We start from the raw sequence: 10949 nt of genomic DNA, 5'->3' as shown, positions 1-10949 counted from the left end.
GTGGGAATAGATAGGGTATATGTATCTACAGAGGGAAATAGGCAGACAATCCAATATAATAAGGCTAAAAGTGTAAAAACATACTTCAGATGCTGAATTTTTGATGCCGACGCAGGTTTTTTCGGCGATCAACGCACGGACGCGGCGTCAGACACAGTTACTTGCGTCAAATAAACGAACAAGAATTGACCGCACGAACAGACTCAATACTTTATTCCCCAACTTTTGTCATAGGTCAAACAAAGTCCGCCCCACCCATCATCTCACAATTATTCTAGAAATACACTAAAATAAGGAAGAAATATAAAATAATAAGAGTAGAAGAGCAAATATGCAGAAGTATTACAAATACATTATGAACCATACGTACCTAACCGTAAAAGATTTTTCTCCTTGCTCTTATCCGCCACGCGTCTAGAGAGTCCAATAAGCGACGCTACGTGATTGGGATAAACCACCAAATAACAAAATAAAATACTTTAAAACATGCAAATGAAGTCAAAATATATGAGTTATTGCTTTCGACTCATTTGAATGCCCAGGAGAGGGTCTATTCGTGGACTGTACCTCCATCCGGGGGTTAGGCTTGTGTCATCATTGATCCGGGTTTAACCCTTTTTCTTTTCAAAAAAAAAAGTCAAAATATATTTAAAAGGGAGATATATATTAAAGAGTTCTGAGAAGAAAAGGCCCTCAGGAGCTTCCGCCTTATTCCAGAGGTTAACTTCTTTCTCCTTTCTGATTTTGACAGAGTTTGCTACTTCGACTTCTCCGCTTGTTACTCTATTACGTATAATGGTCTCATAACTCTTTGAATCGATCACACATATTTATTGGTTTATGAAATAGTAATCTATGTTTCTGTTATTGCTTATTTGAGTTGATCGTAGAAGTAATACATACATATCACACCATGGTCATGTATGCATATACTCATGTCTTAGCTCTTTCCTATGTTTTGGGATTACGTAAATTTTAGAAATTTTGGAAACTTTAATTTTGTAGTGCAGAGAAGGAGAAATAAGGTTAGGAAAAAATGGATTATATGAATGGACCAGGGAGACACCATCTGTTCGTACCAGGACCAGTGAACATACCGGAACAGGTAATCCGGGCGATGAACCGAAACAACGAGGATTACCGCTCACCAGCTATCCCGGCACTAACGAAAACATTGTTGGAGGACGTGAAGAAGATATTCAACACAACATCTGGGACACCATTTATGTTTCCCACGACCGGGACTGGTGCTTGGGAGAGTGCCTTGACTAACACGCTATCTCCTGGAGACAGGATCGTCTCATTTCTGATCGGACAATTTAGCCTGCTTTGGATTGACCAGCAGAAGAGGCTAAATTTCAATGTTGATGTGGTTGAGAGCGAATGGGGACAAGGTGCTAATCTCCAAGTCCTGGCCTCAAAGCTCTCACAAGACCAAAATCATACCATCAAAGCCATTTGCATTGTCCACAATGAGACCGCCACTGGAGTCACCAATGACATCTCTGCTGTCCGAACCATCCTTGGTCATTAATTTATCACAACCATATTTCTGTTTTTCTCTCTTTCTTTCTATATTATTATTCACTTACACAGCTTTATACGGGCATACACACAGATCATTACAAGCACCCGGCTTTGCTTCTTGTGGACGGTGTCTCGTCCATATGTGCGCTTGATTTTCGAATGGATGAGTGGGGAGTGGACGTGGCCTTGACTGGCTCACAAAAAGCCTTATCTCTGCCAACAGGCCTTGGGATTGTGTGCGCCAGTCCAAAAGCCTTGGAAGCAACCAAAACTTCAAAATCTCTCAAAGTCTTCTTTGATTGGAATGACTATCTCAAGTTTTACAAGCTTGGAACATATTGGCCATACACACCTTCCATTCAACTCCTATACGGTCTTAGAGCTGCCCTTGATCTTATCTTTGAGGAAGGACTTGATAATGTCATTGCCCGTCACGCTCGTTTGGGAAAGGCCACCAGGTAATTAAGTTTATAGCTTTGCAACCATATCAATACAATTTAAACAGCAACCCCATATTTTTAATACTAAGTGTAGCATTATGGATCTACTTATTATGTATAGTTAGAAAACAAATAACTGACCCAATTAATATATCTATTACCTATAACGACACAAATAGTTAATCTTCATATCATCCCTCACAAAAATTTAGGAACCACTACCTCTTACTATATCATTGCTATACTATTGTTATGAAGATATATAGCATAGCTACTATAAATAATAGAATACGAGGATTATCCAAATACACGCTTGATAACACACAATATATTTATCCCCCTTGTATTACCATTAGTTATTGTATACATTCAAATTTTTATAGTTTAAATTATATGACAGCAGCAAATATCCAATTTGCAACCGGTTTATATATGTCGTTAAATCTTAAAACTAACATCATCAAATGAACATGAACAAATGTAAATCTCGATAAAGAATGAAAAAAAATCATCTATAATTTCATAAAAACTAAAAATATGTATAAAAATTGATTATTTTTATATTATAAGTTTCATTATACAATACAAAATATAAACCGCCTATGCGATTGTTTCTGTATAACAATAACTAAACATTTTTTGTTATATAATTTATTATGGGACAAGACTTAGGTGGTGCCCTATGGTGAACCTTTAAATTCACCACTCCCCCTAAATCCAATCAAAATGCCATGTAGATAATTAAATAAAAAATGTTAAATTATTAAAAAAAATAGTTAAAAAAAAAATAAAGTCAGTTTTAATGATGCAAACTAAACCCTAAACCCTAAATCATAAATTCTAAACCCATATATATCCTAAACCCAAAATTTATACCCTAAACCTAAACCATATACCCTAAACTCAAATTCTAAACTTTAAACCCAAACCATAAACCTTAAATACAAACCCTATACTCTAAATCGATCATATATCCTATACCCTAAACCCAAATCCTATACCCTAAACTCAAAACGTATATCTAATTAAACCTAAATTCTACACTTTAAACCCAAACCCTAAACTTAAGAATTTGGCTTTAGGATTTACGATTTGGGTTTAGGGAATAATATTTGGGTTTAGGGTATATGGTTTGGGTTTAGGGTATATAGTTTGGGTTTAGGGTATAGGATTTGGGTTTAGGGTATAGGATATAGAATGGGTTTAGGGTATAGCGTTTGGATTTAGGGTTTAGAATTTGAGTTTTGGATATATGGTTTGGGTTTAAGGTATAAGATTAGGGTTTAGGGTATAGGTTTTGCTTTAGAATTTAAATTTAGGGTTTAGTATTTAGTTAACGTTATTAAAATTAACGTTATTTCTTTTTTAAACTATTTTTTTATAATTTAATATTTTTTATTTAATTATCTACATGGTATTTTGATTGGATTTAAGGGGAGTGGTGAATTTAAAGGTTCACCATAGGGGGTGAACCTAAGTCTTGTCATTTATTATGCCTAAACTAATCGAGATACCAGAGATCATTAACTCGACTGGAAATGATTCTGAGTTTTGTGTCAGACTGGTTGAAACGTAGGTATTGAGATTACAGGAATTTGCGGTTGTGGGAGACTATGGTTTCTAGTGTTATTAAGCAAATTGGTCTGTTTGCAGGATATTTATAGATTGACTATGAGATATTATTGCGCCTTAAAATTTAAATAATTATCATCATTTATCTATGTGGCAACACATGACTAGTCTAGACCATTTCTGTGGGGCCAAGATACCTCTATATAATTCACAAAAAAAAAAAAAACAAAAACAGAATCAAATAAACAACCCACAAATCACTATATTTTCACGTTATCTCAAAAGCTACGACTATTTTACATATATACACAATAACTAGAATTATTCATCTAAATTTAAAACACATAATATTTATTTCTAATGGGATTTAACAAGAAAACATATCCAATGAAATTTAGTTTAGTTATCATCTCAAAATTGATTTTGAATATCTACGGATTTCCGATTCAAAGCCATTTAGAAGTGGAGACTGGAGAGGCCTATATAACTTATTGTAAACATAATTTTATATGAACTCTGAGATCTTTAACATCTATACTGATTTTTTTTTTTGATCAAATGGTTACTTGCATTAAAAACTAAATCAAAGAGTTTATGGCCTCAGGCCCAAAAGAAAAGAGACAAGATTTAGCTAAAGAGTCCGCTGGGCCATTGCAGGCCCTTGGAGTGAAAATGAAAACGCAAGAGACGAAAGGGGAAGAAAGGGAGAAAGCCAGCGAGTCGATGTCCGATAAAATTCCATAGAGTTCTGTCGATCTTCTTCTCGTGGTAATCGCTCTGACGAGCACTTGAGAATCTGTGCGAATACAGATGTTTGTATGATGGAGGGAAGAGGCGTGGAGCAGAGCTTCTCGAATTGCAAGGGCTTCGGCCATGCAAGCGGATGAGACGTTTGATGCGGGTTTTGAGGCTCTGTGTAGTTCTGTGGAGTTTCGATCCGTGAAGATCCAACCGAGGCCAGCCAATTGTCGATCTGCTCTCCAAGCGGCGTCCGTGTTGCAGAAGATGGTGGTGTCATCGTGTCTCAGTGGAGGCCGTGGGAGAAGAGGAGGGGTCTTAATCTGTCCGTTTGTTTGCGCTAATTCCCATTCTCTCTGGGAGGAGATAGCTTTGATTGCAGTATCATGTGGCGTGGGCGCTCTATTATCGAAGATCAGGCCGTTTCTGGCAGTCCAAATTGTCCAACATAACCAGGGAAAAGCATTGCCAGTGATCCCATACGGAGGCAAGTTCTGCCATGTCCCTGACCTTTCTATCATTGGCTTGAAAGAGGAGACGTCAGATGTATGTATGGTGTCGCTCCAGGGGCCACAACGCCAGACTTCCCTAGCAAAGTTGCAATTGAAAAGAAGGTGATCTATTGTTTCCCTCTCGCCGCATCTTGCACAGTTGGTGTTGTTTAGGATGCCTCGGGTTTGGAGATTTGCCCCCGTTGGTAGTGCATTGGAGGCTACTCTCCATAGAAAATACTTCAGCTTTGGCAGGAGCTCAGGTGTCCAAATGTGTTTCTTCCAGTTCCAGGGAGAGGCGTGTGACGGAGTCGTTGTAGATGAAGGGAGTCGCGGTGCCTTGATAGAGAAGTAGCCTGATTTGACCGTATAGGTCCCCTTTTTGTCCAGAGGCCATATGTAGGTGTCTGGAGCTCCCAATAGACTAGGCTTCACTGCTAGGATTTGTGAGGAGAGTTCGGGGAGGAGGCTGCTGATTTTCGCTTCATTCCACTCTTTGCTTTCTCTTTACAAGATGTCTGCAACCATTAAGTCTCTATCCACGAGGAAAACTGGTCCTATGGGTTTGAGGTTAGCTTCTGGTTTGATCCAAGAGTCCGTCCAGAGGTTTGTTGATTCGCCATCTCCAATCGCTTTGCCCAGGTGTTGTAAGAGCAGGTCTCTGCCTGCTAGGACTCCTCTCCATCCGTGTGAGATTGCAGAGGCCTGGGGGGTTTTGAGGAAAGGGGTTTTATGGCAGTACTTCCCTAGGAGAATGCGTGCAAGCAGGCAGTCTGGCTTTGTCAAAATCCTCCAGCTTATCTTGGCAAGCAATGCGTGATTGAAAGCTTGCACGTCACGGAAGCCCAAGCCTCCGAGTCTTTTAGGTAACGTCATTTGATCCCAAGAAATCCAGCTTATTTTACGTTATCCATCTTTCTCATCCCACCAAAAGCGCGTAAGGACCGATTGAATTCTCTTACAGAGACTAACCGGTAATTCAAAACAGGTCATCGCGAAGGATGGTGTAGCGGAGAGTACAGATTGGAGCATGGTAGCCTTGCCTGCTGTTGAGAGAAACTGAGAGGACCAAGATATTGCCTTCTGCTTCATTTTGTCAACGATGGAGGAGAAGAGGTCCTTCTTGCGCCTACCAAAGTGCTCGGGCAATCCAAGGTACTTGCCAACGCCTCCCTCTTTATCTATACCCAACTGAGCCTTAACTCTAGCTCTGATGTCAGGAGGCGTCTTAGAAGAGAAGGAGATGGAGGATTTCTGAGCGTTAATCATCTGACCTGAGGCAAGTTCGTAGCTGTGGAGAATCTCCATTAATGCGGTACAGCTCTGAACCTCAGTCTTAGTGAATATCATAGTATCGTCTGCGAACAATAAATGGTTTAGCTTAGGGCTGTTTCGGGCAACACGTAGTCCTGGTAGTGATCCATCCGCTTGTGCTTTTTGACAGAGACCAGAGAGGACTTCAGCACATAGGATAAAAATATAGGGCGACAGAGGATCACCCTGGCGTATGCCGCGTTGTGGGATCACTTCACCAACCACCTCGTTATTGAGAAGGAAGGAATACAACACCGTTGAGATACACTGCATCATCCATAGGATCAAGGTATCACAGAAACCCATTCTCTCTAGGACAGCACGAATGAAAGACCATTCTAGTCTGTCGTAGGCTTTACTGATGCCGGTCTTGACAGCCATAGAGCAATGTTTGACAGCCCCTGATCCTTTTAGATAGTGAAGCACCTCGTGGGTAATTAGAACGTTGTCTGAGATAGCTCTGCCCGGGACAAAAGCGCTTTGGGTCTCAGAAACAACACTCTGTAGTACCGGTTTGAGTCTCAAGGCTAGGATTTTAGAGATAACCTTGTAGTAGACGTTACATAGGGCGATAGGTCTATAGTCAGAGACTAGCTTAGGGCTGAGGATCTTTGGTATGAGTCTGATGTGCGTAGAGTTGATCGAATACGGTAGAGCACCCGTTGTGAAGAAGCACTGAATTTCTTTTACAATTGCAGGTCCCACCACCTCCCAATTGGATTGGAAGAAGCTTGCTGAAAAACCATCGGGCCCTGGAGCCTTGTCGGGATGGATGGCAAACATAGCTCTTTTAATCTCCTCTGAGGAAGGTATCACAGTCAATGACTCATTTGTTGCTTGCGAGATGCAGGGAGTAATGGCTCTCGTAACCACTTCTGCCGCAGGAGGATTTGACGAGGTAAAGATATCCTTGAAATAAATTGAGATCACTTGCGCAATTTGTGCATCTTCATATACTGGAGTGCCTGAAGTTGTTTCCATTGTTGTGATTCTATTTCTAGCTCGTCTGCTTTTGGTGGATGCATGGAAAAAGCTCGTATTCTTGTCGCCTAAAGTGAGCCACAGCTGGCGGCTTCGTTGCTTCCAGTATTCCTCCTCTTCTCTATACGCTTTGAGAAGGTTTTGGTTGATCAGGGAGATTGTATCTGTATCCGCTGTTCTTGAGGTCATGGCAACATCCAAAGAGTTCTTTAGCTCGGTAATCTTCTTTTGACTGTTGATATAGAAATCTTTGCTCCATTTGACTATTGCTTTCCTGCAGTTATTGATCCTGTTTGCTACTGGCAGATCTGTAGAAGTTTCCCATGCAGTCTTGACTAGTGCAGTAACCACTTCATTGTTGCGTAATCGGCGATCATAGCGAAAGATGCCAGAAGATTTCTTCTTTTTCGAGTCAAAGGTTGACAAGATGGGTCTGTGGTCTGATCCCTCAAACGGGAGGTAGTGCGTTCTGCCATTGGGAAAAAGGTCAGACCAGGAGCTATTTGCCAGAGATCTGTCTAGGCGACAATGAACCAAATGAGAGTGTCTCTGGCCTCGCCATGACAAGTAGTCTCCTGTATGCTTGATGTCGAAGAGATCACATGCTGATAGGAATGATCTGAAGGCATTAAAGGAGTTCTCTGGTCTCTCCGTTCCACCGGCTTTCTCAGAATTGTCGGTAATCTCGTTGAAGTCTCCAGTGAGGAACCAGGGAGAGTTTCGTGTTTCTGATATATCTGAGAGCAGATTCCAAACAGCTTGTCTGTCTGTTATTTCAGGTGCCCCATAGACGAAGGTGGCATTGAAGGTCGTCCCTTTGAAGCTGATAAGAGTATCAATAAAGTTCTGATTTGTCTCGAGAATCTGGATGTCTACATCACCTTTCCAAAGAAGCGCGAGTCCACCTGAAGCCGTGGGGGTTGGGGAGAGGAGGAAGTGATTTTCATAGCGCAGCTCTTCCAGTTTTGATAATACCACGTCGTCTTGGTTCTTGGTTTCGGAGAGAAAAATGATGTCAGGGGAGCATTTCTTAGTGAGGTCCTTGAGCCTTTGAACTGTTATGGGGTTCCCTAAACCATAACAGTTCCAGCTCAGAACTACTAAGGAAGACGCGGAGGAAGGGTGTGAAAACCCTGATGAGAGCTTCTTGAGCTTGCATCTGATCGCTGTGGGGGTTGTCCTTGTGGAATAGGAGGTTGGCCTGTTTGCACAACGTTGCGACTTCTGCTTATCGGAAGGACTGGTGAAGCGTGAGGGAAGCCATGTGATATATGGTGTTTTATACATCATTGTATATATGTTTTCTAATTGGTTTTCAAGTCTTTATCGAGTCTTTCTAGTCTTTTTCGAGTCATTACAGGTCTGGAGTTGCACTGGATGGGAGATGGACCTGCTGGAACAAAAGAAGCAGAAAACAGTGCAGTTTGGTGATTTTCACGCAGAACAGTCTGATGACTGTTCCCGATCAAGCGGAACAAGCAGACGGAGTGATCCCGCGGTTGTTCCCGACGAATAAGGAAAATACAACATCTCGGGATTTGCCCTAATTATCCTCTTTTTCTCTCTGGCCGCCTGTGGCTTTTGATATAACTTCTTTTTCTATTTTTCTACATCATTCTACGCTTTTTGGAGACACAAGAAACCATTGGAGACTTTTAGGATTATTGAATTTGCTTATTGCAAAGGGAGAAGGCTCCATCTCTCTCTCCATAGAGAAGATTATCCTGAACCCTCTCTTTGTTTCTGTTATTTTTATGAAGTATTATTCAGTATCCATGTCTTTGATCTCTTGTGTCATGGCTGAGTAGTCGGCTAGCTTGTCTAGGGTTCTAGGGTGTTGATTTCGTGAGCTAAACATAGATAAGTGAATCCATTGATTGTCTTCATTCATAACTGTTCTTATTGCTTGCATTAAACTGGCCGCTTAATGTTAGATCATAGGTTTAACCTGTTCATTAACCGTGTAATAGGTTGCTAGATCTGTTTTGAATGAGCATTGCAACCCTAATCAGCGAAAGTAGATATTAGGGTGTTCTGTGAACCTATCGGACTTGATCTCTATTGCTTGTTGTCGCTTTCTCACCTCAACGACAGTTAGACGGTGAGATCGATCAGCATAGGGAGCAGTACCACGACAGTGGACTGTTCTACTTGAGTGATCCGAGTTCTAGACTGTTCTTATTAGCACTTGAATAATTGTTTAGCTCACAAGTATTAGCACCCGATGAAGTAACCCTAGGCTAGCTTCTCTTTAAATTGAATTCTCATTTATATTATTTTACTTGCTTTGCACGTTACCATCAAAACAAAACCCCATATTTGTTTTAGCTAAGTATTGATCCAATAGAAATAAAGTGTAAGAGTTGGTCTCTGTGAATTCGATCCTAAAGTGCCACATCGACATACCATTCGATTGTGGTAGTGTGCACATTAGGTTAATTGGTGTGCGTGAACACAAATATCACCATGCCTTTGAGAGGTCCTCGTGTGGCCTAGAATTCTGTTACTAGCGCTACCTCCGAATTGAAAGCTAGGACTTGCTAAAGGTCTCCTGGATCTTGTGTTTCTTCCTATACTCCTTCTTGAGTTTGGGGTCGGGAGCCTCCTTTGTGGTGCCGGGGGAGGAGGTGGAGTTACTAAATGGGAAGCTTCAGACCTCTCTGCACTTCGCTCTACGTTCCGCTGTGCTGCAGCAATGATCCTTGTAGCGGTTTGTTCCATTATACTGATTACATAATAGAATTTTAAAGAAAATTATCGGAATACTGGATGAGTTCTTGATACTTATATATAGTAGTAGTTAAATGATCTCTGACTACGATGTGAAATATCTCAAACAAGAGACTTTTAGTACACCAATTGAGCTACAACTAAAAGTTGTTTGTTAATGTGTTGTATACGTAGGCTGGCGGTGGAAGCGTGGGGCCTGAAAAACTGTACACAGAAGGAGGAGTGGATAAGTAACACAGTGACAGCCGTCGTTGTGCCACCGAATATAGACAGTACGGAGATTGTGAAAAGGGCGTGGAAGAGGTACAACCTAAGTCTTGGTCTTGGTCTCAACAAAGTGGCTGGAAAGGTTTTCAGAATTGGGCACCTTGGAAACCTTAATGAGGTACGTTTGTCTATATGTTTGTAATCCAGTTTTTGATTAATATAATCACACACTAATCACAGTACCAATTAACACGCAGTTGCAACTTCTTGGGTGTTTGGCTGGAGTGGAGATGATGCTGAAGGATGTTGGGTACCCGATTGTATTGGGAAGTGGAGTTGCAGCTGCTTCTACTTATCTTCAGCACCACATCCCTCTCATTCCTTCTAGGATCTAATTCATATTCCTGTTTCTCTGTCTTTCTTTTCTCCCTCTCATTGTATAATATAACTTTGTTTTATCTTTTCTCCACTTCTTTTATATATTACTAAATCATCTATCTTTTATGTGCAATTATTCCCAACAAATTTTTAAAAAGGGTCAAATGTATTTCTTATTCACGACGAATAATTCAGGACGTTAACTTTAGCTGATAACACTGTTAGTGGATCCAAACTCGACCACTCCCTCCTTTTGGGTCTTTCACACCAATTTGGTGCAAAAGAAGTCCAGAGACCGTCCTTTCGGTTGCTATTATCCGCTTTTCAAAATGAATATTTGGAAAACCGAAAAAGGTTGAATGAGTAAAATGCTAAACCGGACAAGCAAAGAATGAAATCTTGAATGAATTATTTGTTTTTGTTATTACTTTTTTATTTAATTAGTTATCAAGTATTTTAATCCCTTGAATCAAATTTTTAAAACTCTGTAATTAATCAGAAAATAACAATGAAAACACAATAAACCTCAAAAGATAATAGAATAGAAATCTAAAAATAATGCGGAAGATTG

At 40.5% G+C, this 10949-nt stretch overlaps 1 protein-coding gene across 2 annotated transcripts; it reads left to right on the top strand.

Annotated features, from left to right (window-relative positions):
* The first annotated feature begins 563 nt into the window (after positions 1-563).
* On the top strand, positions 564-10499 carry LOC108825810 (serine--glyoxylate aminotransferase). 2 transcript variants are annotated; one of them, XM_056994324.1, is made up of 5 exons: positions 564-719; positions 1011-1526; positions 1619-1985; positions 9968-10178; positions 10258-10499. In XM_056994324.1, the coding sequence occupies exons 2-5, from the start codon at positions 1037-1039 to the stop codon at positions 10393-10395; spliced, it is 1206 nt and encodes a 401-aa protein (XP_056850304.1). In that variant the 5' UTR covers positions 564-719; positions 1011-1036; the 3' UTR covers positions 10396-10499. The 2 variants fall into 2 exon arrangements, with proteins under 2 accessions (XP_056850304.1, XP_056850303.1); XM_056994323.1 differs by having other exon boundaries at positions 565-719; positions 1006-1526.
* The last annotated feature ends 450 nt before the right edge of the window (positions 10500-10949 follow it).

This window comes from Raphanus sativus, chromosome 9 (assembly GCF_000801105.2).
Source record: "Raphanus sativus cultivar WK10039 chromosome 9, ASM80110v3, whole genome shotgun sequence".
Taxonomy (NCBI): Eukaryota; Viridiplantae; Streptophyta; class Magnoliopsida; order Brassicales; family Brassicaceae; genus Raphanus; species Raphanus sativus.
This window is presented reverse-complemented; position numbering and strand designations above follow the sequence as displayed.

Excerpts from the sequence above, each read along its gene's own strand:
- LOC108825810 (XM_056994324.1), top strand. The coding sequence starts at position 1,037 with ATGGATTATATGAATGGACCAGGGAGACACCATCTGTTCGTACCAGGA. Across the intron at positions 1,527-1,618 it reads TGCTGTCCGAACCATCCTTG|ATCATTACAAGCACCCGGCT; the intron begins GTCATTAATTTA and ends GCATACACACAG. Across the intron at positions 10,179-10,257 it reads ACCTTGGAAACCTTAATGAG|TTGCAACTTCTTGGGTGTTT; the intron begins GTACGTTTGTCT and ends ATTAACACGCAG.